The sequence below is a fragment of the Chrysemys picta genome, chromosome 4 (assembly GCF_011386835.1).
Source record: "Chrysemys picta bellii isolate R12L10 chromosome 4, ASM1138683v2, whole genome shotgun sequence".
In the NCBI taxonomy this organism is placed as follows: Eukaryota; Metazoa; Chordata; order Testudines; family Emydidae; genus Chrysemys; species Chrysemys picta.
The window spans coordinates 148,820,748-148,848,541 of NC_088794.1; the positions used below are offsets into that span (position 1 = coordinate 148,820,748).

The 27,794-nt window shown below is 49.8% G+C and overlaps 1 protein-coding gene across 24 annotated transcripts in view; it reads left to right on the top strand.

Annotated features, from left to right (window-relative positions):
* Positions 1-27,794, top strand: part of TRIM9 (tripartite motif containing 9) — a 131,693-nt gene that overhangs the window by 64,073 nt on the left and 39,826 nt on the right. For 15 of the 24 annotated variants that reach the window (XR_010600835.1, XM_065593953.1, XM_065593954.1 and 12 more), the window contains exons 2-4: positions 1,541-1,675; positions 4,708-4,830; positions 27,185-27,295. Coding sequence is in view for 23 of the 24 variants with exons in the window: in XM_065593953.1 (XP_065450025.1) it covers positions 1,541-1,675; positions 4,708-4,830; positions 27,185-27,295 (369 nt within the window). In the remaining variant the exon portion in view is untranslated. The remainder of the gene's footprint in view (positions 1-1,540; positions 1,676-4,707; positions 4,831-27,184; positions 27,296-27,794) is intronic. The other 9 variants (XM_024105478.2, XM_065593947.1, XM_065593957.1 and 6 more) reach the window with 1 other exon arrangement.

Here is a 27,794-nt window from a genome sequence, read left to right on the forward strand (position 1 = left end):
TTCAATAATGTCGAAACATTAATATAATAATTAATTATAATTAATTAATTAATGGCAGGCAAGAGGAGGATAGTCACAGTGCGTGTAGAAGAAATTAGGGGGAAGATGAACTTGGGACTCTTAATGGTGGATAGGCTGGGGAGTGTACATTTGAGGTTGGCGGGACGTGTGATAAAAATGGGAGCAGAATGACCATCAGAGAAAGCATGGGAAGAAGAGGACAGCAAGAAAGGACGTGGAAGACTGAGAATACGATGGAAAGGCTCTGTCTAGACAAATTTGAAGAGAATGGGACTGGAATTTCACGACCTAGAAACCCATGCCATGGACCGGAAGGAGTGGCAAAGAATCGTGGGCACCTCCAACCCTGTGTAAATGGGAAAAGGAGTCGTGAAGTGAAGTGATGTGATACTATACTATACTATACTATATTTAGTAATCAACATGAAATGAGAAAGTCCATTTCAATTTCAAATAATTTTTAAACGTTTTCATCAAAAATTTAATCAAAATCGCCACATTCCTGCAAAAACATTTCAATTTGGGGAAAATAGAATTTTCTTATGGGAAACTGTTCAGTCGAAAGTTTTCTGAATAGCTCTAATTGAAGCTGCTCATCTTGGGGGGGGGGGGGAAGGGGCTCTCTAAATAATCTAGGAAAATCAAAATACCAATGCAGTTAGGTGTCATTATCTGCCCTGGGGACGTAGAAACCACTGCAAGGTAGTTTAAAAGAGATTCACTTTGACATGCAAAAAAGTCACCTTTTGAGCCAGGAGTGCCACTAATTTGTTCCATTTTCGGTACCAGGCTGATAAACTATCACGAGGATTTAGATAATCTAAAAGGTGCCGAGCACAATGGGATGGATAGTGCTCATCTCATAAAACTCAGCCCGCTTACGTAGGTGCCTGAATGTGGATTTAGTCGCCTGGCTTTAGACACCTGAGTTTGAAACTTTCAGCCTTTGTGTCTATTTATTATACAAATTATTGTTCAACTAATTGTTCAACTAAAGGGGGCTCGCCACACCCACCCATTCATCTTTGATCTGCCCCGCGGTGAAACAGGAGTAGATTAAAGCACACTAACAAGCTGTTAGTGCGCACCAGCAGGGTGCACATGGACAGGTAGTGCGCGGTGGGCTAGATTCACACCCTAGTTTGCCGCAAACTAAATATTTTTGTAGACGAGCCCTAAGTGACTGGGTCACACAGGAAAGTCTCGAGGGGAGCTGAATCCAAGGCTCCCAAGCCCCATGGTAGTATCCTAACCACTGGACCATCCTTCCTCTCACTGTTTACATTTGGGGAAACTGAAATGCAGGGCTAACTCCAGTGATTTGCCCAAGGTCACTCAGCTGAAGGGGGTCTGGGCTTGGACCCTGAACTCCAGGCCAATCACTAGACAATACTTCCTCCACTTAAGGTCTGAGGCCAGAATACATGTTCCTTGGTGTGAATGAATGCCATCCCCTAACCACCTGCTCCTGTATGCTCTGTTTATTGCTAACCTGCTTTGTATTTCTTTCTGCATGCAGAGCCAGCTCTCCCAGGCACTGAATGGATTGTCAGACAGAGCCAAGGAAGCCAAAGAGTTCCTGGTGCAGCTACGAAACATGGTTCAGCAAATCCAGGTACCATACCAACCCGCTAGAGAAACAAACCCCCAACAGGTTAATACGCCATTTGTGACTTCATGCATCACCTCCATGTCTTGTCTTTGCTTGGTGCCCTCCCTACCGCACACACAGCTGGCCCCACACCAAGGGACCCCTTTGCATCTCTCCCCCAGACTCCTGCACTGCTGGGCTAGCTCCACTCGCTCCCTTCTCTCTGGGATTGTCACTAATGCTTCCTTGTGTATCTGCAAGGAGCAGCTGCTACTAGACAATTATCACAGCCAGTCTTCCACCTCCTTGCTCACAGAGCAACCCTGACTCTCAGCCTGTCCTGGCTTTGACAAAGGAATATGGATCTCCAGCAGCAGATACCAAGTCTGCTTCCAACTTGCAATCTTGCAATCAGCAGGGCTGTCAGTGAACCAGTTGTAGGAGAAGCAATGTAAAAGGCTCCTCTTCCTATCCCCACCCACAGAATGTGGGAGCTTAAACATGCTGCTCTGATTTTTAAGGGAGTTTGTTTGAAGGTGTTTTGCTTCAACGCTTTCGCTATTCTTTGGGAATACTGGAGTCATGCTGTTGTGCGTGTAAAATCAGGCCATTTGGGGCCTCACACTGAGCAGTACCTTACTCCACTGAAATCAACAGGATCTTCCACACAGCAAAGTGCGATTCAGTGGGAGAGCGGTATCAGAATCCAGCCCTTCCTGAGCAGGACGCAGGCTACCGTCTGGCCGTTTCTGATCCCCAGTTGGAGGGCGAGCTGCATATGTTTCTTCAGTGGAGGCTTAGTGCCAGCTGCCCTGTCCCTCGAGATTTGGGGACGGTATGAATGTGGATTCCTAACCGAAGCCTTGCACATGAGTGCAGTGAGCGTGGCACCGCAGTAAAACACGCTTTCGAGGTTAATGTTTAACAAACCTTCAGGCAGAAGTGGCTTAGAATCTGACAGAGTAAAGTGCTGCTCTCTGTGCCATGTTTTAATGTTCATTCAGATCTCCGGAACGGTGACCCACTTTCTGTCTTTCCCAAGGCACCAGCAGCTGATCCATCAATCAGTCTCTGCTGCTGCCAAATTCAAAGACCCACTTCCCTGCCCCCTCTCAGCCAAAGTGCAGCCTTCCCCTGTGCACAGCTCCTTCCTCCCGGCGTGGTGGGTTTAGTTCAGATGCCATTTCCAGCAGGATTTCCTGCCCCCGTTTGTACATGGCTGATGTGAACCTATCTCAGGGGGAGCAGTGTGAATGGAAGCACTTGAGAGTTCCAAAGCCTAGATTTCCAGGAACTTACTTCATGTAGGCAATTACGGAATTAGCTGTGTTCCTCCCCATTATGATCTTGATCCTCCAGCCCTTACTCAGTCAGGGCCCGATTCAGCCACACTTAGTCACACTGAGTAGTGTACCTCACTACAAGCAGCCACATAGGTCATATTCAGTGTGAGTGGCAGAGTCTAGGAGGTCCCAGCTAAGCGAAACACTTAAACAACATGTCCTCAACTCTAAGCACATGAGCACTCCCAGTGAAGATTACAGGGCTACTTTCTGGGGCAGGGGCCATCTTTTTGTTCTGTGTTTGTACAGCTCCTAGCACAATGGAGTCCTGGTCCAGGACTGGGGCTCCTGGCTGCTACGGCAATATACATAATCAATAACAAGAATGATAACCTAGCCCGTTGAATTTAGTGAGATGTCTCACCTGAGCAAGACTCAGACCCTGCAAAAGGTAAACTGGAACCTCTGATCTGATGACCCGAAACTGTCACCATAGCACTGCACTGATACTTGTGATTGATTAAAACCAATGCGTTATTGACAAGATTTCATGTTATAGGCTGGGCCAATTGCTAACAACTTGGCCCCATTTTACGCAGCCATTTTGAGAGAACTCTGCTGGATGTAGGGACCAGATTGTGCCTTCGCCGGGTACAGAGGTACAGCTCAGTGTCGTGTGCAGTAACTGTTTGGTTTGATAACCCCCGAAATCAACCACATGAAATGACCAAATGAACATAATAGCCCCAAAACATCAGAGGATTTCCCCGTCCCAACTAACACCCCCAAACGAATAAAACTTCCCACAGCTCAGTGAACTCTTTAGAATTAAGGCATTATTAAAGGCCCAAATTAGCATAACATTGATAACGTGCAGATCAAAACTGAAATCTTTTGGGGATGAGGCACATTAGCCCTGAGGCAGTAAAGCACGTTTACAGCACTGCATAGATGTGTATGATTAATTACTTAAAGGAACTTACCTTCCACGTAGCCTGCCCTCCAGCTCTTAGTGGGCTCAGAGAAGTTTGCAGGTGGCTATTCATGCCTTCCCAATCCCATATTATCTCCTTGCTCCTGTCACCCTTACTCTCGAAGTGTTTCTTATTCATGCCACTAGTCCCATTACCTTCGCGTGAGTAAAATTACATCCCTGAGGAGGGCCTTGCAAGATTGGGATCTGAATAAACACTGCAAGATATAGAGCAATCAGAGGGGTCTGGAGCTATTACCCATCGTTAGTGCAGTTAAGGTTTAGTGTATAGCACAAAGTAACTCTTTCACTGGATGGAGGCAGGAAGAACTAAAAGTTGTTTAATTCTTAAAACGCTGGGACAAATGTATTCGTCCTCAGTAAATTCCACCTGGTTTCTGCTATTCCAGTTCCTTCTATATTTGCCCCCATCATCTAATCTAACCTCCCAAACACATCCCAGCCTCCTGACTGTTATCCCTCCCCAAGACAACCCCTCGCAGCCCCTTCAGGCTCCTCCCACTCCCAGTTCCCTCATCCCACACACCCGACCTGACCAGCCAGTCCGCTGCTGGAAAACCTCCCACCCTTACCCAGATGTGGACTCTACTCCAACCCACCTCCCGAGAGCCAGTTCCTATCCCAATTGACTGGCCAATGAGAGGCTGAAGGGACATATCTGGAGGGGCAAGGGGCCAATGGAAGCTTCCAGCAACATGGAGTCAGAGTAGTTAACATGGGGGGGAGTCCCCTCCAGACAAGCGCTCCTCCCCGCTGGATGGGCTGCAGCAGGCGCAGGTGAAATCCCCGGGGCTGTGAGCTGTGCTTTGTTAACACAGGAGAACAGCGTGGAGTTCGAAGCCTGCCTGGTGGCACAGTGCGATGCCCTCATTGACGCGCTCAACAGAAGGAAAGCCCAGCTGCTGTCCCGAGTCAACAAGGAGCACGAGCACAAACTGAAGGTCAGTTCAAAGCTTTCTGGTTTCTGAGCCTCTTGTTTCCCGGTTGTAATTTTAACCCAGCGCTTTAGTGAAATCAGCAGAGCCGTTCTGACTGAAGTGGTTCAGTCGTTCTCTCTCCGCCTCACATCTTTTCTTAATCGGTGTTCTGTCACAGATCGGTGTGGCAATACCCACTTTTCAGCCGTTAGGCTTATGGTTAAAGTTGGCCCTGCTAGGCCGCAGTTATGACAACAGCCCTCAGCTCTGTTGACTTCAGTGGGAGGTGAGGTAGGGTGACTGTATGTCCCATTCTGGCCAGGACAGTCCCGTTTCTAAGTGCTGTCCCAGCCGTCCTGACTTGCGGAGCTCGGGGTGGGGGGAGGGTCAGTCCCAGTCCCAGCCGCAGGCTGCACGGGGCACGGAGCTGGGCGGCTTCAAGCCCCAACCACAGGCAGTGGGGGCTCGGGTGTTCAACCCCAGCTGCGGGTGGCATGGAGCTGGGGAGAGGGGTCATCCCCAGCCGCAGGCAGCAGGGGACTTGGGGGTCAGCCCCAGCCATGGGTGTCATGGGGTACGGAGCTCGGTGGGAGAAGGGGGGAGTCAGCCCCAGCCTTGGGAGGTGGAGGGGGGGCAGCAGCTTGGGCTCAGACGAGCCCCAGCCATCCCGTTTTTACTTTAGGAAATATGGTCACCCTAAGGTGAGGGCCCCCAGCACCTTGCAAGATCAGCCCCCTAAATTAGCGTGGTGCAGAGGGGCAGGTACAGGAAGAGGACAGTGATTGTGTTTGCTCTGCATGGCACGCACCGTTATGTTAAGGGATCAAGTCAGACATGACAGTCGGGCACTCGGGTACTCCAGGGGTGCCATAGGAAACCCCCAGACAGATAGCACAGGAGAGGAGGTGCAAGAAGTGAAGCTGAAAGTGGGACCTGAAGGAGAAGGAAAGGCAGCGTTACCCTTCAGTTTGTCACTCGGCAGTTCCTTGATGAACAGTGCCTGCTCTTTTCAGCTGGCTCGTATCTGCCAAGGAGAGTCCGGGGCTTGGGCTAAACAGAGACTGTCAGGTGGGCGTGAGTTGACGGGTTGGTGCTAGCATGGTATCCATTGGCTGATGTAACCGTACATCAGCAAGCCAGCCACGCAGGCCCAGGGCAATCCCACTGAAGTGGGTCACCCAGAGCCTGAGGTACTGAGAAGACACAAGCATGTCACGCTGAGTTTCCCAGGGCTGTTATCTGAGCGCGTTTCTGTTACTCGGCTGAAACCTGCTTGCAGAGAAGTTTTCACGTCACATCTCTCTCTCTCCTTGTACGTTTGGCGCATAGCATGGCGTTGGGCCATCCGAGTGGCTTTGACTCATTTTGTAGCCCTTTCCCAGGATGGATCTAGCCAGGTTCCCCCCCCCCGCCCCCGAGAGCTGTGGGAGCCTGAAGGGCATTGTCGTCAATCTCACGTTCACCCTCACAATGAAGAAACCTGATGCTCTAGCTTAGGGCTACTCAAACGTTTTCATCGCACGAGTCACGTCTTAGCAAGGAAGCTGCCGTGTGGACCAGCCCCCCACCACCCCATTTCACAAGTGCACAGATCATCACCCCTCTCTTTCATGAAAGCATAACATCTTTGTCCCTGACACTTTTCTTTCTTGGCCTTGTTTAGCCACCAATTAAATTCCCACCTCCAAAGTCAGGGTCTCTGCTTTGCCCTGCAGCGCTGACAGAAGTCAGAGTTTATAATCAAAGCTGCTCTGGGGTAATTTGAGGAGTCTGATCGAAGCCAGCCAGCTGTCTGAGCTGGGCCCGGCTAAGTCAGCGAGAGTGGGACAGGGCAGTTTGGCAATCAATTCTGCGGGGTGGGGAAACCGTTTTCCTGTCAGTGTTTTAGAGCCCCAAACATAGTCCTGATGCTCCGTCACAGAGCAAAATACCCAGCCACAAATGGGACTCCTTTAAACTCTAAACACAGCTCGAATTTTCAGACTTGGTTCCCTAAAGCCAGGCACTTACATTCACGCTTGGCACCCACTGAAAGCGCTCTCCCTTTCAGACATGCTGTGTCCCCACAGCCCCCAGCAACTTCCCACCGGCCACTTTTATTTAGGGGCCTTACTGTGGGTAGCCATGTTTGAAAATGTTGGCCACAGCTGGTCTGTGAATGCAGCTGCAGCAAAGGCTTCTGGGAAGAGGGAAGGTTGCCTGATGCGACCTGGTTCAAAGAGCCAGCAAGAAGTGTCCGTGTCATATTCCGGGTCCCCCAGTAGCAGTGACGATTGAACACTGGTTTTAATTTCTTACTGCCGTGCGGTGGACTCTCCAAAGCAATTGGTCTTTCAAATCCAGCGGCCATCCCCCCCGGTCGGTAACAGTTTCAATGTAGGTCACATTTTTAGATTAAACGACTTGACTGTTCCCTTTAATTCACATGCTAGGGAATAAGTAATAAAGGCAGCAGAACTGGTACTTTGAAGGTTATCTGGGAGTGAACAGCACGTTACATAACATGGTCTTGTCTTAATTGTGCGACAGAATCCTATGCAGCGCATGTGTATACACGTGTCCTGGGGCTTTTGCATTGTTAAGGTGGTATGCTCACCCTTTCCATAAAGCCTGGGTAAATAAAGCCTGGGTCTGGTAGCATCCTTCCCCTGGAGGCCAGGGATGGGGCATGCATGGGGCACCTCTTCAGTTGTGCCATGGCTGCTACCACCAGCCCAGGAGCTGCGTATTGGGCAGTGGGGCTGTGCAGTTCACAGCCCCACCAGCCACGCCTCTGCCACTCCCCTAGCGCATGCACATAAATGCCCCTGCTCCAATGGGCTGCCACGTTGGGCTGAGAAATTGTCATTGGCCTCTGGATTTGGCACTGATGCGACCAATGCTGGAATAGTATGTCCAGTTCTGGTGCCCACAGTTCAAGAAGGATGTTAATAAACTGGAGAGGGTTCAGAGAAGAGCCACATGAGAAGGATTAAAGGATTAGAAAGAATGCCTTACATAGACTCAAGAATCTCAATCTATGTACCGTAACAAAGAGAAAGTTAAGGGGTGACTTGATCACAGTCTGCAAGTACCTGTATGGGGAACAAATATTTAATAACGGGCTCTTCAGTCTAGCAGAGAAAGGTCTAACAAGACTAAATGGCTGGAAGTTAAAGCTCGACAAATTCAGACTGGAAATAGGGCATACGTTTTTAGCAATGAGTAATTAACCCTGGAACAATTTACCAAGGGTTGTGGTGGATTCTCCATCACTGACCATTTAAAAAATCAAGATTGGCTGTCTTTCTAAACGATCTGCCCTGGGAGTTATTTGGGGGCGGTCCTATGGCTTGTGTTACACAGGAGGTCAGACTAGATGATCACAGTGGTCCCTTATGGCTCTGGAATCTGTGAAGCTATGAATTGTCCTGAGTGGCCATTTTGCAGCCTCATCTCCTCCGTCAGTCCTTCCGGGCTTCAGCCCTGCTTTTCCATGCCCTTTCTGCAGCTCCCTTGTTGCTCGAGTCATTGCAGAGCTGCACGGTTCTTCCCCAACGCAAAGGACCCGATGCCTGTCCTCTGCTGTAGCTGTGCCCGCACAGGCATCGCTGTTGGGCTGACACTGCTGGCAGGGCCAAACAGGAACTCAGCCGCCATGGAAAGGGGATGCAAAATGTAAGCAGCGTTGCGCATGAAACTCCAGAGCAGCTGTCATTCCAAAGGGGACGGGACCTCAGCTGCCACTGAACCTGAGGGAGCATTGTGATTGGCATGGACTGTGAAATGTAACAAAGCCAGGAGCATTTGCACTCAGACCGTGGAGCATTGGAATTGCTGTACAGAGGGTGGAGATGTTACTGGAATCTGTCAAGAGGGAAGCTATCCAGTATTCAGAACTGCAGCTTAGGACTTGATTCCTCATTCCCCTGCAGTCATTTATTCTGGCACTAAGTGGGCATAAGACGTTGCTCAGTCAGAACGGTCGCACTTGCATTCCGCACCTGGCACTCAGTTTGCACTGCCGCATAGCAGCAGCTCTCGAAAGGATCTTTCTGCTTGCTTGCAGTGGTGTAGTGGCACTGTTTATAAGTGAGGAAGAGGAGAGAGAGCAGAGCTTTGCTCTGTAGGCTGGGTCGATGCCGCAGATTTGTCCAAATTTCTGTTCCCATGCAGCATTCCGGAATGTGTGTTAACGGGGCTTCCGAGCTGACCTACTTTATCTGACACATATTTCACTGACAGAACGGCACATCGCCACGTTTGCCCAAAGAGCCAACTCACATGTGTCCCCTGGGTGGAAATATTTGTAAGAAAATTACCTAAAATGGGATGATTTTTCACTCTTCTTCCCCCCCTCCCCTCCTTTTTCCTTATATTGCCAAATGCATGTGGAGATCAGAACTTCCAGAGCAAAGCCCTCCTTATTCGTGCTCCATGTTAAAGACTTAGTTTTTAGAAACAAAAAATGCTGTCCTTGTGAGAAGCAGTGGTGGGCATCATTTTAAATCGCCAGCCAAGAATCCCCCTTCAGCCTTAGCTGTAATAACACCCCACCCCACCCCCAGCTGCATTTTTCTAATGCTCACTTTTGGTTTTATTTCTAAATTCGAGATGCTGCAGAATGCGATGCTGTCCAAAATCAAGAGACCAATATGGTCCAAAGCCCAGTAGCTTGGGCGAGTGACATACAGGCTTCTCTGCACAGTTCTCCGAGGGGGCAACCCAAAGCATAACCCTACCTAGGTCTCACTTAAGCTCTCAATAATAAGTGGACAATTCTGGCCTTTGGCATATGGATGACTTTTGTCCTCAATGCATTTTAATCTGTAACTACACTAACCTAGCTGCTGGAGCCCTCACCCCTGAACTCCAATTGTCAGATTCCCTTGAGAGACTGATTACGTGGACAGATGTGCATTAAGGACTATGCTTTGGTCACAAAACTTGTACCACTCCTGACCTTAGCCGGTGTATGACCCTAGATCTCCAGAGGTGAAAGGCTAATCCGTTCACCTCCTGTACTCACATAATGCTTCTGGATCCAGGGGAGCTGGCTTCAGAAATTAGAGCTGAGATTTTCAAAAAAAGTTTAAGGCAATTAGGTACCTAACTCCCATGAGGCACTTAACTCCTTTTGGTTCTTTGAAAATCCAAGCCGAAATATTAGAGTTTGGGGAGTTGGGTGGGGGGGAAAGGAAATTCATGGAAGGAACACCGGGAGTATTTTTTCTGCTTGAAGTTACCACTAAGAGCCTCACACGATTAAAATGAGCCTCTTAACTCTGGGCTACACTACAGACTTAAGTCGACTTAGTTGGATCGACTTAGTCACCACGGTAATTACTGTGGCGATTCGTGTCCTCGCTGCCCTTTCTGTCGGGGGCGCACGTCCTCACCAGCAGTGCTTCCACTCACTTAAGGGACAGTGGGGGGGCTGAGAGCCTGGACTCTCAGCTCCATGCAGCTCCCCACCAGGCTCTCTGCTCCCTGCTCCCTGCCGGGAGCCCAGGTGGCTGCTGGGCTTTCAGCAGTGAGCTCGGAGCTTAGGTGCAGCAGGGTTCCCAGCGGGGAAAAGGGGGCTCGGAGCCCAGGCGGCACGCCGATTCCCTGCGGGGAGCTGAGCGCCTGGGGGGCAGGGTGGAACCGGGACCCCAGGGGGCAGCAGGGTTCCCAGCGGGGAAAAGGGGGCTCGGAGCCCAGGCGGCACGCCGATTCCCTGCGGGGAGCTGAGCACCTGGGGGGCAGGGTGGAACCGGGACCCCAGGGGCAGCAGGGTTCCCAGCGGGGAGCTAAGAGCCCGGGGGCAGCCAGGATCCCAGCAGGGAACAGGGAGTTCGGAGCCCACCTCCCACTCCAGGGTAACAGCCCGAGCTGTGAGCAGCTTTCTTGTCAATTTCACGGCTGCAGCACAGAGCCATGAAAATGACAAGAATGACAGCCCACAGCCAGTGTAATAGCCCGCAGTGTCTACACCGACACTGTGTCGCCCCAGCTACGCCGACATGAGCCCCACGCCTCTCGTGGAGGTGGAGTTGTTATGTCGGTGTAGCAGGGCTGTAGTGTGGATACCGACATAATTAGGTTGACGTAAGCTGCCTTATGTCTAACTCTGTAGTGTAGACCAGGCCTCAGCGTGTTACCCTTTGAGCATAGAATCATAGAATATCAGGGTTGGAAGGGACCTCAGGAGGTCATCTAGTCCAACCCCCTGCTCAAAGCAGGACCTACTCCCCCAACTAAATCATCCCAGCCAGGGCTTTGTCAAGCCGGGGCCTTAAAAACTTCTAAGGATGGAGATTCCACCACCTCCCTGGGCAACCCATTCCAGTGCTTCACCACCCTCCTAGCGAAAAAGTTTTTCCTAATATCCAACCTAAACCTCCCCCACTGCAACTTCAGACCATTACTCCTTGTTCTGTCATCTGGTACCACTGAGAACAGTCTAGATCCATCCTCTTTGGAAACCCCCTTCAGGTAGTTGAAAGCAGCTATCATATCCCCCCTCATTCTTTTCTTTTGCAGACCCAGTTCCCTTGGCCTCTCCTCAGAAGTCCTGTGTTCCAGCCCCCTAATCGTTTTTGTTGCCCTCCGCTGGACTCTCTCCAATTTGTCCGCATCCTTTCTGTAGTGGGGAGCCCAAAACTGAACACAGTACTCCAGATGAGGCCTCACCAATGTCAAATAGAGGGGAATGATCACGTCCCTCGATCTGCTGGCAATGCCCCTACTTATACAGCCCAAAATGCCGTTAGCCTTCTTGGCAACAAGGGCATACTGTCGACTCATATCCAGATTCTCGTCCACTGTGACCCCTAGGTCCTTTTCTGCAGAACTGCTGCCTAGACACTCGGTCCGTAGTCTGTAGCAGTGCATGGGATTCTTCCGTCCTAAGTGCAGGACTCTGTACTTGTCCTTGTTGAACCTCATCAGATTTCTTTTGGCCCAATCCTCTAATTTGTCTAGGTCCCTCTGTATCCTATCCCTACCCTCCAGCGTATCTACCTCTCCCCCCAACTTAGTGTCAGCAGCTAACATGAGACCTTCCTGTGCTTTCTTTTACAAAAACTCTCCAGTCCCCACATTGTCTCTCAGTCTTTTATACCTTGCTCGTGCCCATGGGAGGTATCAGAGCACCTTGCGGAGGTGTCTCTGCACTGGGGAGTGGACAAGAGAGACGCTATGAAGAGGGGTAAAGGCTGGACAGTTCATTTTTCTGCTACCTGAGGGAGGATTGATTGTAAAAGGTTTCAAGTGTCTTGGACACAGTCTATTGGTATTCTGCCTGCACACGTAAAGAAGGCACTAATGCCAAGTGCAGAGACTGCAGAGTAAGGATTGGGATTAATAAGAGGCAGTTGAATTTGCGGGCTCCTGGGTATCACAAAACAAAGCCATCTGACTCATTCTTTGTAGAACAGAGAGCTGGCTCGTTGATCCTGAGAGGCAGCGTAGACTGCAGAAGAAAGAGATGACATTGCAAAATGCATGAGCTTGGGGAGCTGTTAAAGAAGTCAAATGTAAATGGACTTTCTATCAAAATGTATTTTTACCCTGAGTTGTCCCTTAGTAATGAGGTTTTACGCCTCTAGCCTTCTAATACCACTTTGCTTTCTGCTGGTTTTACTAAATTGTTTTATTAGCGCTAACTTCTCTGGGGCTTTTTAGTTTGTTCTCCATTTGTGTACGTTGCACTGGAATCTGGGCTTGGAACTGCACCTTACAAACCCTTTGATGGAAATGATAGAATCATAGGACTGGAAGGGACCGCGAGAGGTCATCTCAATCTCATCTCAGCTCAAATGAGATCATTCAAGTTTCCTACATATGGTACCTCCAGCATCGCGATGACCATTAATGCCACTGCAATTCCAGAGGGGTAGCCGTGTTAGTGTGAATCTGTAAAAAGCAACAGAGGGTCCTGTGGCACCTTTAAGACTAACAGAAGTATTGGGAGCATAAGCTTTCGTGGGTAAGAACCTCACTTCTTCAGATGCAATTCCAGTTACAAACCCCCTCTGATCTCCACTGAAACATGCCCGACTGGAAATACTTTGTACAAATTACACATAGGCATTGTAAGTTAGGCCTGAATGTCAGAATCTTTCCAGTTGTTCTTGCCACCTGCGTTTCAACCACTTCTCCTGTTAGTTCTGTACCACAAAAGGAGCATTCCCACCCCCCACCTCCCCCCGACTGATAACCCTTTTCTCTGTCTGCATTTGGGAAAACAACCCCGCTTTAGTTTCGGTTGTAGATTTTAAGACCAGAAGGGACCATTACGATGATCTGTTGTGACTTCCTTCATAACACAGGCTAGAAACGTCACCCAGCACATCTGGCCCAACTTGTGGTGGACCTAGAGCACATCTTGTAGAAAGAGACATCCCAGGCTGGTTCAAAGTCTCCAGGTGATAGAGAATTTACCACACCTCTTGCTTATTTGTTCTAATGGTTAATGAGGGCACTGGGTATTTGATGTTTATATCAGCCAGAAATGAATGGCAGTTTTAAACAAGAGAAAGAGACAAGGCAAATGTCAATAATTTAATGGCCTTAACCTTTCAGTCTGGCTGGCTATTAAAATGCCTCGTAATGCCCATTGCTTTCGATTTATAGGGTTTATTGTGAAAAGTTCCAGTTGGGCTATTGGATTTTGAAAATAATCTCATTGGTTAAGTGAAACTACTGTCGTCACAGTGCACTCTGGAACGGCCCTTCTTGGGATCATCATCAGGCCATAATAATAAGTCAGTGATGTCTGAGCTCAGCTTCTCCACCCTAGGACACAGGCCCTGTTAGTGGCAAAAGCAGACAGAGGGGGTGGTGTATTGTCTTTGCTCTTGCGTCAAACCCCTTTTTGATTTGACACAAGATTTTGGTGTTGCTCTGCTCCGGCTAGTAGGTAGCACTGACTGTCAGACCCACGTCCCCCTTTTCTGTAGGACCAACTGGCTTCAAATCAATCTTTGCCCTTTGCCATTGATGCTACGTACTTCCAGCTGGAAGGGTGGGATATGGGAACTTCCTTAACTCAGTATGTTGGACAGTGTTCAATGAAAGGAGAAGGGGATCTTAAGAGCAGAGAGCAATTTAGGCACCCTTCTCTCAGGGCACCAAGAACATCACCTTAGTAACACAGAGTCTAAGGCGGCTCGAAAATGTTCTGTCAAAATTGGTTTTTGACAGAAAATTGGATTTTGAACAGAGAGAATTTTTTCACAAGTAGTGTCCACTTTCTGTGGAAACTGTCAATTTTTCATCCAAAAATGAATGCCTGAAAACCAAAATACTTTAATTTGGAGTGCTGCTGCAGTGCACTATGGGAGATGTAGTTTAGGTACCTCATGTTCCCATTCTTTTGATACGGTCTCCCACAGGATTCTTGCCAGCAAGTTAAAGAAGTATGGGCTGGATGAATGGACAGTAAGGTGGATAGAAAGCTGACTAGATCGTCGGGCTCAAGGGGTAGTGATTAATGGCTCCATGTCTAGTTGGCAGCCGGTATCAAGTGGAGTTCCCCAAGGGTCGGTCCTGGGGCTGGCTTGTTCAACATCTTCATTAATGATCTGGAGGATGGGATGGATTGCACCCTCAGCAAGTTTGCGGATGACACTAAACTGGGGGGAGAAGTAGATACGCTGGAAGGTAGGGATAGGATCCAGAGTGACCTCGACAAATTGGAGGATTGGGCCAAAAGAAATCTGATGAGGTTCAACAAGGACAAGTGCGGAGTCCTGCACTTAGGATGGAAGAATCCCATGCACTGCTACAGGCTGGGGGCCGACTGGCTAAGCGGCAGTTCTGCAGAAAGGGACCTAGGGGTTACAGTGGATGAGAAGCTGGATTTGAGTCAGCAGTGTGCCCTTGTTGCCAACAAGGCTAACGGCATATTGGGCTGCATTCGTAGGAGCATTGCCAGCAGATCGAGGGAAGTGATTATTCCCCTCTATTTGGCACTGGTGAGGCCACATCTGGAGTATTGCATACAGTTTGGGCTCCCTACTACAGAAAGGATGTGAACAAATTGGAGAGAGTCCAGCAGAGGGCAATAGAAATGATTATAGGGTGATTCCCTCCTGACCCTTGCGATCGTCAGCTCAGGAGATTGAGAGCTTGTCTACATGGTGCTTTAGTCCACACCAGAGGGGTGTAAATTTAAGTCTGCATAAGCATATCACACACTAACTGGCCTATGTGGTCACTGCTGAGATGCACTAAAAGTTTCTTAATGTGCATTAATGTAGTTCTGTTTCAAACAGTACTATGATAACCCATACTAGGGAACTTTTAGTGCACACCAGCAGAAACTACACTAGCCAGTTAGCTCATAACACACTAGTGCAGACTAAAATTTACACCCCTCTGGTGCAGACTAAATGCACCATGGAGACAAGCCCTGAGCGTGATCACAGGTGACATGCAGGATTTGGAGTCTCACAGGCTGCCCTAAACTGGAGTCCTCCTGCATGGTAGCTCTGGCCTAGCTCACCCTTTGGACCTCTGAATAGCCAAGGTTTGGAAGTGAAATCCAGGAATCCAGTGTTGAGCACTGAAAAGGAAAGAAGACCCTTGTGCAGAGATGAGTGCAGATGTTATTGTCTTTTAGGGGCTGTATTAAAATGTAAATTACAGCTAATGTCGTCTTACCGGGAAGAAAAGCTTTTGGAATAAATTGCCTATTTTAAGGTTGCAGTGAGCTGCAGTGGCTGACAAAAATGCTTCATGACAGGCAGTAATTAGCAACAGAGGGTTCTAGCGGATGCCCCCCTTTAGCATGTAAAGAAAAAAAAATCCCTTTGCGTTATCGAAGAGATCACCACCGAATCATATGCGGCTGCTCTGAATTCTATCCCAACCTCCAGCCCAGCACTGCCAAACTCCCCAACGTGACTTACCCATTCAGTTACATCCCCTTAGCCTCCTCCCAGCATGTTCCATAATTCGCGCAAGGCTTGGTTTGCATCCTAGCATTGTGGGACTTGCAGGAGAGCTTTGTAACCTATCTACTTCCATGCAAAATTAATGTGATCCCAGTTTTCATCTGCAAGCTGATGAATACTGTATGTTCTTAATCACCCAGAGGCTGCCCTCCGGAGACTTCTCCTTATTTATGCAGGAGTCAAATGCTTGAGGTTCTTCTGAAATCGGCTTTCAACGCTCTCGTTCCAAAGGAATGCAGGCAGCAGAGTTTCTGGACTCTTGTGGCCTTTTCCAAATCCCCCTGGAGTCAATGAGAATCTTTCCATTGACCGGAGTGGGGTTTGGATCAGGCCCTTATATAATCGGGCAGATGTTTGCAACTATTTTTGGAAAAGCTTTTATTTAAGTTTTCATGCATTTAGGCAGCGTGGTTCAAGGAGTCTCTGCTCCGTCCTTTCAGCTCCGCTGCCCCACTCCGGTGTCTGGCCAGCGTGAACGGAGGGCCGGCTGATCAGCTCACGTCAATCAGCATTAGGGTGATCAGATGTCCCGATTTTTGGGTCTTTTTCTTATATAGGCTCCTATTACCCCCCCACCCTTGTCCCGATTTTTCACACTTGCTGTCTGGTCACCCTACTCAGCATAGCTGCCTTAAAGTCCCTGGAGCGTTGCCCATTTACACCAACTGGGGATCAGTCCCTTAGCCCTGAAATGGTTTGTAGGAAAAGTGGATTTTCAGTGTCATTGTTGTTTCAGACTCTACTTCTAATGAAAAGATTCACAGTCAAGAATAAGGCGTGGGGTCTACACTACAAAATTAGGTCAGTTTAATTATGTTGGTCCGGGGTGTGAAAAATCCACACCCGTGAGTTGCCAAGCCCACCAAAGTCCCCATGTAGGCAGTCCTAGGTCAACAGAAGAATTCTTCCATCAACCTAGCTACCATTTCTTGGGGAGGTGGGTTACCTACACTGGCGGGAGGGGTTCTCCCCTCGGCGTAGGTAATGTCTACACTCAACAGCTACAGTGGCGCAGCTGTACTGGTTTGGAGTGTAGACAAGCCCTAAGTAACAAAGAGGCGTTGGCTTCTGCAGACCTGCTGCCACTCCTTTTACTGCTGTTCAGCTTCATGCTGACTAGATAATCGTGCTTGTCGCTAACAGATCGGTAAGGAAAATGGAAAGCTCCTAAACTCAAGGAATAAAGACCCATCTAGTAAGGCACACCATAGGTCAGTGGTTTGAGCATTGGCCTACTAAACCTAGGGTTGTGAGTTCAATCCTTGAGGGGGGCCATTTAGGGACCTGGGATAAAAATCTGTCTGGGGATTGGTCCTGCTTTGAGCAGGGGGTTGGACTAGATGATCTCCTGAGGTCCCTTCTAGCCATATGATTCTATGAGCAAGAGATGTGTGCTTCACTTGAAAAAGGCAAGTAACAAAATCCACTACCTGAGTTGCACAGAAGTAAAAAGACTACCAGCAAAGTATCCAATTCTCCCATTATAATTACCCTCCATTTTCAGCACCTGACCAGTATCTGTGCAGCACCGCAACACTGATTTGTGTGTGTATGCGGATTAGATGGATCTAGCAGTTGTGTCCCCAATACTGGGGGTTCATTGCAAACCCACACTTTACAGAGAACCAATCTCAGGTTACTATCTTGCTTCTGTTTCTGTGATTGCCTGGGAGTTACGGTTACAGTTATATAAGGGGATAGATAACTGCCCTGATCATTACACTTCTCACTTCAGCATTAGGAAAAGCCAAAGGAAAACTCCGTGTCACCAAGGGCCAGGTTTATCGGTGATGAGTCCAGCCAGTTATGGATGGTACAAGCATAATGCAATTCAGGCCCCTGCAGCTAGAGCCAGTGTAACGCCAAAAAACTCGGTCATCGGGATTGAACCTGGGGCCTCTGGATCTTAGGTCATGAGCCTCTACAGCATGAGTGAAAAGCCAACAGGCTGTTAGCAGATTCATAATCTCTCTCTCAGTGGTCTTGGTGCCACTCGCTGGGACAGAACACCACACCCAGGAGGTGTGTGAGTTACACCAGCTCAAATATCTTCAGCCAATCCAAGGTTCTGGAGGGATCGTATGGTTCCAGAGATGTCCATTGCATGACCAGCTACAAATGTGGGCCCACCTTTCAAGGGCAGGCCTTCCCTGTGCTGGCTGCGTGGCCTTCGAAGGGTTACCGAGGCTCTCCGTGAAGTGGGTTTGGAGCTAGACATTGAAAAGGGTAATTGCCCCGAGCTAAGGAGGTGTCGAGCGGGGGAACAGGGGCTCGTTTCATTGAGATTCAGTTTGCCTTCCCTTTAAATCTGATACACCCGTCTTCTTTGGGACCAATGGAATCTGCTCTCCTCCCAGCACCCTTCCCCCAGTGGCCCCTCTGGCCCAGCTATGGGCGCTGAGTGAGGGGCTCACCAGAGCGCTAGGCATGGGGGCCGTGGCAATTACTGCATCCCAAGGGGGCCTTTTCCCTTTCCCCTGGCTGTTAAACACAGTGAGGTACCAGAGCCCACTGAACTAGGGCAGAAGGGACATAACAGGGCTAAGGTGTGAGGACGCACAGCTACTAGCGAGGCCGGGCCCACTCTATGTGATGCTCTGTCCTCCTCTGGTGGTGACTGGGTCACATAGAGACGTTGATGGGCCACTTAGAGCCCAGACCTACTGAGTCTTTCAGCTCAAGTAGTTGCCGCTTATGCTTCTTAGAGCAAAAGGTCCCGGGTTCTGCCCCTGCTCCTGATACCCCAGCCAGGGGTGTGGTGTGACATCAGCACATGGGATGGCCTTGGCGTTTACTATGGATGAAATCTGCCCCAATTCAGGGGGCTAGCGCCTGCCGTGGCACTACTGGGGAGGTCTCTGGGCCAATGCAAAGGTGGTGGTGTTTCAGGGAGAAGTCACAGGACTCAGCCCAACAGAGATCCAGGGCCTAATTCCCTGTTCAGAGGCACGGAGGGACAGCAGCTGCTCTCGCAGCCCAGAGACTGGAGTAGCAATGCAGGAGGGTGGCTAGGTCTGGGGCTGGATTTTGCCTCTTCTCCTCACACACCTAAGGCCTGATGGCATGTGTGACAATGTAGGGACTCACCACCACGGCGCCTCCTACTGGTCATCTCGGGGAATTGGTTCGATCCAGTAGAGCACCCCCTTCTGGTGGCGTCCCATCTGTCCTCTCACCTTTGGTTGGCATGCGGACTCGCGTTGCTCCCAATGCACAGCGTCCTCTTCTGGAACACTGTCCTCCAACAGTGTCCCTTTGTCCATTCACACCCCCTTCCGGGGGCTGGATGACCCACAGTCCTACACCTTCAAGTCCGATCCCTACAGTCCAGGATCGGGTGTAGTTTCAGCTGGCCGCTCCCTGCGGCCAATGGCTGGGTGTACTGCCAAGGGGAACAAAGCGGGGGGTGGGGGGAGAACCCAGGCCCGCCCACTACTCTGAGTCCTGGTCCTGAGGCCCTCTAGCGACAGCCTCGCTGTCCTCCTTCTCCTTCCTCCTCTGTCTGTTCCTCTGGACTGCTTCCCCAATGGCCCTTCTTCCCGCTAGGCCCTTTCCTACAAGGCCTGCCGCCTGGCAGGCTACAGCGTAGGACCTTCTCCCACTCTCCAAGGCTGGCCTGCACTGTGCTGTCCATGGTGCTTCCCCTCTGAAGGCCTGGGACAGACTGAGTGCTTGCTCCCTGAGCAGTCTTTTATATGGCTGAGCTGGGCCCTGATTGGCTGGCCCCAATCTGTTCTCTGATTGGCTCCCAACAAGCCCTTCTCTTATTGGCTGCCGGAATACGAAGGCGTCTGGGCCTGCCGCAGCCTACACTCTCCGGGCTTGGGGCAGCCGCCGCCCCACCACAGCGTGGGACGCTGCACTGGCCCTGGAGTTCACCTTACCGCTGCTCTCTGCAGGAACAGAGCAAACCCTGCCTAGCGCCAGCTGCTGCTTGCAGCGTATGCACAGGGGGCCCTGACCTCACCCTCGGGCCTGGTGGGCACCTTAACTGGCCACCCCTGCTGGTACGCAGGGACGCACAGGAAATAAGTGCTGTATGGTCGTGCTGAGGACTTCAATGTGCCCTGGTCCCTGACCGGCACTCCCACGCAGCACAGAGCCGGAGTTGGCCTTGTGCTACGGTAGCCAGAGAAAGCTGCACCCCAGAGGAGTGTGTGGCCTTCGCACAGTTATTCAGGAGACTTCTGGGGCTCTGAACTGCCCTCTCCCTGCCAAAGAGCTCCCAGTCTTACCTGCTGTTGCTCCGATGCCCTTTAACAACACAGGTGAGCAGTGGGGGGGGGGCGATTCTGTCCATTAGAAGTATAAGAGGAAATCTGCGTTGGGATGGGGATATGTCAGTACAAGCAGACGGGGATTTGTTGCTCTATTGCTTGGTACAGTCATGAGGGCAGGGTTTGTTTTCCCATCCTTGGGGTTCGGGGATTCTGAGTGAATGGTGGCCACTCCCAACATGTTCCTAGACACGGGGACTGTTCTTAGCAGTAGGTCTTAGAGCCACGTTCTAGGCAGCTGGACGGCAGTCGGTGCTGTACCATCTAACACATACAAGTAGGGAAGTGGCATCTGGGGACAAACCCTCAAGTCCGTCCCTGGGCTGGATCACATCTCCAGACCTGCCAGTGGGGAGTCCCCTATGTGTGTGGTTCATCCATCCTGGGCTTAATAGGGAGGGGGCAGTCTCCCCTACAGAAGCACCCTCCCCCCTCCCCCCCCGGAAGGGCACTCCATGGGCTCCCTGTCAGCCTGGCTCCACTCAGGTTTCTCCAGCCAGTGGATGGCCCAGGGACACTCCTTCCATGGGGATCCCACCTCTGAGGAGAGGGACAAGGGAAAGGAATACAGAGGGGGGAACAATGGGGATTTGGCTCTTCCCTTCTCCCAGCCACTCCTACCTCTCCCCACACACACACAGATCTCCAGGCCCATGGAGTGCCCTTCCAGGGGGAGGGGTGTGCTTCTGTAGGGGAGACTGCCCCCTCCCTATTAAGCCTGGGAGGGATGAACCACACACATAGGGAGCTCCACATGCATGGTTCCAACGTGTCATTGCTCAGGCACTAAGCAGCACAGCTTTTGTATGCGTCCCCCCAGTGATGCCGGAAGTGGAACTGGGGAACCCATGTAAAATCGAGGCTCCCCCATAGATGCATGTGCCCAGAGGGGAGCTCAGTCCCACGGATCCTGGCTTGGGGGACACGGAAGGCTGGAAGGCTCTCTCTGGGTGTGCCCCACTTTCCCCCCATAATCACAGGCGCCCACCTGCCGGAGCTCCTGGGAGCTCTGCTTTGGAAGGGCAGGATTGGGCCAGCTGTTCACTGCCAGATTCAAAACTCCTAACCTACGGGCAAAACCCGAGGAATCTCTGCTTCCCCCTCTGCCCTGGGAAAATCCTCCCTTCCCTCTGGGGGGGTGGGGGGGAGTCCAGGGCAGCTGTGGGACAGGGGAGCCCCTAGCAGCACATCTGTGCACAGAAACAAGGGGGATGGGTGCCAGAGCAGAGGTCAGGGTGACTGTGTAGACGCTTCAGGGCGCTGGTAAATCCAGTGGGATCTGCAGGTTTGAAGTGGTGGAGCCCCCAGCCTCTTCCCTGGGGATGCAAGCTCCTGCGGTCCCTCCTGCTCGAGCGGATGAATTACAGGGAGGCCCTGCAGCTGCAGACTGGGTCCGCCTTTGTGGTGTGAGTGCTGGACCCAAAGCGCAGGACAATTGTGCTCACAGCTGAACGCTCAGCTACACAGCATCTATTGACATACGTGGGAATTTCATTAATCCTGCTTCCTAAACGTGTTGGACCTGGTCCAGGCCCAGCTAATCACCCTGCTGATGACAATCGTCAGTGTTTTGACTTTGCATAATATTGTAGGTTTAAAATTCCCATGTTCAGTCTAGTGCTTCATCCGCACACATCCAGTGCCTGAGCTCTGCAGTGCAATCCGTATATACGTTTGCATTGTCTATTGCACGTACGCTTCGGTGTGTTCTGCTTCGCAGCGAGTAACACAAACAGTGCATGAAGCGTGCAAGGCCTATGTGAACCAGCATTGGGCATCTGATCTGCAGTAGGCCCCCGGGTTAGACTGACTTGCCATTGACCTTAGTCTCTCCTTGAAACCATCTTCTTAATTTAACGCTTAGCTAAAATAAAACGGTCTGAGATTTACATGCATTGCCAGGTATAGCAGATGGTGATTCCACTGATGATATTATTAAAGCATTGACTTTGTAGGGAGAAGCACATGAATTCATTATCCGGCGAGAACTGAACCGAGATTTAAGCTGCAAGAAAGATTAGAAGGTAAAGATTGTTTTGCCAATCCCATATTTGTTGCCTCCCTAGCAGTAGGCGCATTTCCCAGGGGAGCGTTTTCACAGCAGGATGGGATGAAGGGGAGGCGGCTGCTTTTATGTGCATTTGGCACGGCATTTACACAGCCCCTCCGTGGTCCGACCGACAGAGAAACACGCAGTCTCTTCAGGTGCGTTGGTGTTTGTGGTCGACGTGCACTTTAGGAACCAGAGCAGGTTCCATGACTGGGCAGTGATTTCTTATCCTGCAGCGCAGCCGTATGGCCCGAAACAGGTCATCTGAATGGTTGCCATTGAGGAGAGAATCTGAGAAGGCCACGGGGTCGACATGGCCACGGCTGGCCCAAGTCAGCTGACTCAGGCTCGTGGGGCATGGGTTGCACAGCCACAAGTCTGCGGTATGGACATTTGGGCTTGAGCCAGAGTCAAGCTCTGAGACTCTCTGTCCTTGCAGGATCCCAAAGCCCGGGTTCCAGCCCAAGCCCAAATGTCTGTACTGCAATTCGACAGCTCAGCTGTCTGAGGCCCGCGAGACTGAATCAGCTGACCCGGGCCGGCCTCGAATTGTGTATTGCAGTGTAGACGTCCCCTTACTTACCCCAGAGCACCACCACTGAAGACTGGGGGATTAGAGGGGGTTTAGAACTGAAGCACCTGAGACAAGAATCTGACCCAAGGAGTCTTTTGCACCCACTTTGCCCGACATAAATGACTAGACCAGGTTACAAGGCAGCAGAGAATCAGCCCCAATGAAGCTAAGGGCTAATGAGAACCCATGCGAGGTCTCGGGACTTGTCATGTGCTCGACACAATGGTGAGAGCAGCAGAGATGGCTTTGGAGTGAGGTGCCAAGTCCCAGAGGAGCAGTGTTAAAGGTATAGACGGGATTAGATTTGTATTGGCCAGTGAGCAAGTTGCTCTCGGCTTATTCAGGCGATGAAACTCTCGGGGCCCAGTCCTACTTCTGTTTCCCCTGGACAGTGCAGGAGCTTGGTTCCCCTGGCCATTGTAAACTAGCCCTAACGATGCTCTGAAGTGGTTTAAAAACCTGGGCTGCAGACCAGAGGCAGGCCTTGGGACTGGGGAAACCATCCTGACGCCTTTGCTAGCAGGGAATCTGTTTTCGCGCCGTTCCCCTGAAAGGTAAAGCAGACTTTAGCCCCCTGAGTTTAGGGCCACCCGTTGTGCTGCAAACAGCTGCTGTGCGTGGGGCTGTGGTTAAAACTGGTTAATTGAAAATGTCAAAGTACATCAAGCGACCGAAATGAGTGGAAGCAGTGACCTTCGCTCGCTGCAATGTGCTCTGGAAAGAACAGCAGCCGAGCCAGGAACGACACTCCCCAGGAGGCACCAGCTTTTTGACAAGAGCCAAAGCCCAGTTCCTAAGCCTGGGTACAGAGGAGCTTCTTGAGAAATTGCTGGCGGAAGGAATAGAAGCGTTGTGAGGGGCTGGTTGGTGTTAGAAGACAGTGTATTTATATTTTATCATTTGTATTACACTTGTGCTCAGAGGTTCTATGCTAGGCATGGATCAAACCTATAGTGAGAGACAGTCCCTGCCCCAAAGAGCTCACAATCTAAATAGATAAAGGAGGGAAACTGAGGCACGGAAAAGGGATATGATTTGGGCATGGTCACACAGTTTGTCAATGGCAGAGCCAGGAGTGGAACCCAGGGCTCCAGTCTACTGGCCTGGCCACTAGGTCGTGCTCCTCCTTCTCAGGATAATCATTTCAGCTCATTTGGGTGTCAAATTAGCATTGAATTACATCTTCCTCATAATTATAGGGAAATCTTCAATATGTTTAGGGCAAAACTCTGATGTGCCCTTCTAATTGCCATGCCGTGGTGAAGGCAGCCTCTCTGCATTATATCCTGGCCTTGAAAGATAGATAACCCATCACTAGGATGATTTAGTTGGGGATTGGATGATTTAGTTGGGGATTGGTTCTGCTTTGAGCAGGGGGTTGGACTAGATGATCTCCTGAGGTCCCTTGCAATCGTAATATTCTATGATTCTACTGCATGCTGCCTCAAAATGAAAAGCAAACTAGCATTCACCACTTTGGTATGGGGGAACATACCAAAAAACAATGTGTGAGCTCCCCCTGCTGGTTTTACCTCAACAGTGCACTAGTTAATACTGTTTCCGGAGCTGTGAATGCTCTTGTGTTGATATGGTTAGGGTTGCTGGTGCATGGACAGCCTAGACCTGATTCTCTTCTCCGTACATTGGTGCAACTCCTGACTTCAGTGAACTTAGACCTGGTTTGCATCAGTATAAGTGAAAGCAAATTCAGACCCAGAGAATTAAACCAAAGGGGATTACCCTGGCTTCAGTTTCACCGCAATCAAATGGAATGGAATGTTTTCCTAGAAAGAGGGATAAAACCAGCAAAAGGGTTTTTTGCACACAGTGGAGAGTCAATACAAATCAGGCGCTATATAGAAAATTATTTGCTGGCAATCCTTTAATGCATTGCTGCATAAGTGGGCATATCAGCCTGAGTTACATGGAGCTCTGGACAGTTTTCAGTGTGGTAGGTAATTATGTATAGGTGGTTAAATTATACCTGAGAAACACAAGATCTCACTGATTGGCCTGAAAGAGTAATTGCACAGTCACATTGAGTGCAGAAGATTAGAGCGTGCTTCATTTCACCTTACGGTATCTGAGCAATGAGGATGGTTGGGTGATACATTTCACTTGTCATCAGATGAAGCTACCGTGCCAATAGTGCTGTCTATCCAAATACCTGGCTGGTGAATCACGGGTACATAGATACTGCGGTGTAACTACTGTAGCAATGAATGCAAAACTGTGACCTCGGGATTTCTCCAGTTCCATTTACTGCAGGCTTTTCAAATGGTTTGTTGCTGCATATGCTGATGGAACATCCCATCAAAGCCCTGGCTGGGATGATTTAGTTGGGATTGGTCCTGTTTTGAGCAGGGGGTTGGACTAGATGACCTCCTGAGGTCTCTTTCTACTCTTCTATGATTCTATGCTTTATTGTCTGTATGACACATTAAATAAATAGGATCTACTGAATCGGTTAGCTTGATTGAGGCCTAAAGGAGAACTTTACAGAGCTTTGAGCTCTTTTTTTAAAAAGTCTTAGACCTGCCATTGGCACGTTCAGCCAAAAGGATAAAATTACTCTCACTGATCTGTGCTACAGATCTCTTATCCTTAGTGAAAAATCTCTATTGCGTATTCTGTGCATAAAACTTCCATTGACATCAGTTGAAGTTCTGTATGCTGAATAAATGCAGAATATTCAGCAAAAATCAATCATGGCAGGTAAGAGATTGGCAGTAAAGGTTAGAGGGGAGAATTTTGCCCTGAAGCGCTAGCAAACAGTAAGCACTGTACAATGTAATATCTTACATCATATCAGTCACTAAAGCCATCTTCCAGAATTCACTATCAGGAGACCCAAGCGCCAGAGCTGAGAAAGATTGACTCATTCCAGTGACTCGCAGTGAAAAAGCACCATAGGCTGTGGGGAAGGGTCAAAGATGGGCATGTTAATGTTCCAGTTACTAGGACTCAACACAGTGATGATCTGTGATTCCTGCCGCTATAGACATCTGGTATAAATTGCTGCTCTTTTTCTGGGCGGATCAGGGTCAGTGCACCCGTTTGTATTCCACCACCAGGGTCATGCAGCACTTCCATTTCTTGGAATCCCCTACAATTGAACTGATGCATCTTCATTGAGAACATGGTCTGGAGAGCCACAGGGAAAGTTACATAAAGAAGTAGTGATTTTACAGGGACTGTAAAGAGAGATGTAGTGATTGTATCTGTGGAGTGCTAGGCGTTCTTGCAGATGGATCCTTGCTGGTCATTTGTAGGTAGCACTAAGTAATTCACCTTGACCTGTCCTCCAGATCTATGGATTAATTTGCATGTGTTTCCACGGTTCTCATTACCCAGTGACACCAGTGGTTGCATCCTGCAAACGTAGCGCCTGCTCTGATGTGCCCTGTGCCGCGGACTCAGCACGCAGCACCCTGCAGGACTGAACAGTTGATTATTCGTTGATCAAAAAATATAAACGGCAGCATTATCAGCTACTAGCTGTAGTACCACCTAGTTCTTATCTAGCACTTCCCACCTGTCGCTCTCAAAGCAGAGGGAGAGCTGAGCTGAGCTATGCAGAGGTGGAAAGAGTTCATGGAGAAAGACGTCGCCCCTGGAATAAAGGAAGGTGGCATCTGAGGACCCTATTTTTACTGACAGCACTGGCATTCAGGGAGAAGTTACTTTCACTACAGTCCACCGCTAAGGGAAGGAGGCAGTGTAGCCTTGTAAGTAAATAGGGCACTGGACTGGGATTTAGGAGACCTTGGGTCTAGGCCTAGCTCTGTTCCTGGATGCCCTTGGGCAAGCCACTTCACCAATCTGTGCCTCAGTTTACCGATCTGTAAAATGGGGATTGTGATACTGACCTCTTTTGAAAAGCACTTTGAGATCTGCTGATGAAACATGCTAGATAAGGACTAGGTGTTATTACTGCTAATAATAATCGATAATGTTGATGTTTATATGTGTTTAGTTTAAAAATACAGGGCTGGATCCTCAGCTGATAAACTGGCACGTCTTCCTTGGAGACAGAGTCACTCCACTGATCGGCACCAGCTGAGGATGATAGGAATTAGGTAGCCCCCTTTTAGAATAATTTGGAAACCCTCTAGTGGGTCTCTCTGTCTTCTGCTGCAGAAGCCACTAGAACCCTACCAGCTGTGTCTATCTGTAGCTGGGCCACGTGTGTTGTGTATAGCGAGTAAATGGTTATTTGGAACTCAGCTGTTTCTGTGTTGCTTCCTCGTATTAATGGTGTGCAGAGAGCAGAGCTACATCTAACCCACTAGTTTGAATAATGAATCCAATGCCAGTTGTGTGCTCTTCATGGATTCAGGGCTCTGGAGTCCAATTATTTAACTCCTGTCTTTGATGTTCTCTTTAGTCTTTTGCTCCCATCTTTTGATAGATTTCTTCAGTCTCATCCTCTCATGGTCTGATCCTGTTCCCAATGGCAAAGCCCCTGTTAACTTTTGGGGGGCAGGCGCATTCCCTTCAACCCTCATTGCTTCCACTTGCACTTGGAAACTCTCTTCTCCTCGTCTCGTTGCAGGTGGTACGAGACCAGATCTCTCACTGCACAGTCAAGCTGCGCCAGACCACAGGCCTGATGGAGTACTGTCTGGAGGTCATCAAAGAGAATGACCCAAGTGGGTTTTTACAGGTGGGTGTGTGGCTGTTCACTTCCACGTGCCGTTGGAAGGAAGAGCTGGGCTGGCTGGGAGAGCGAGCGAATGCAGATCCAGAGGCCACATTCATCCCTGGTGGAACTGGGGTGACGTCAGTGGAGCTACACCACGGACGTGTACGGCCCCAGGTTGATTGGTCCATATTCATTGTCATTAGAAGAATGTGCCGATCCCATCAGGAATATTTAGGCACTAGATAATACTTAGTCCTGCCTTGAGTGCAGGGCATTGGACTAGGTGACCTCTCAAGGTCCCTTCCAGTTCTGTGATTCTATGATATATGTGTGAGTGTATATATATAAGGTCTAAAAATACTTTGTAAAGGATTATTAAAGCTCTACATCACCCCCATCCCCTTACTGCCACCAGCATAGGAGCCATGTCAGGGGCCTGGCCAAGGAGAGGAGACATGGCCAGCAGCAGTGTGCTTCTGCTTTCTAGTGTAACAGGCCCCACTGTTACCAGCTAGGGTAA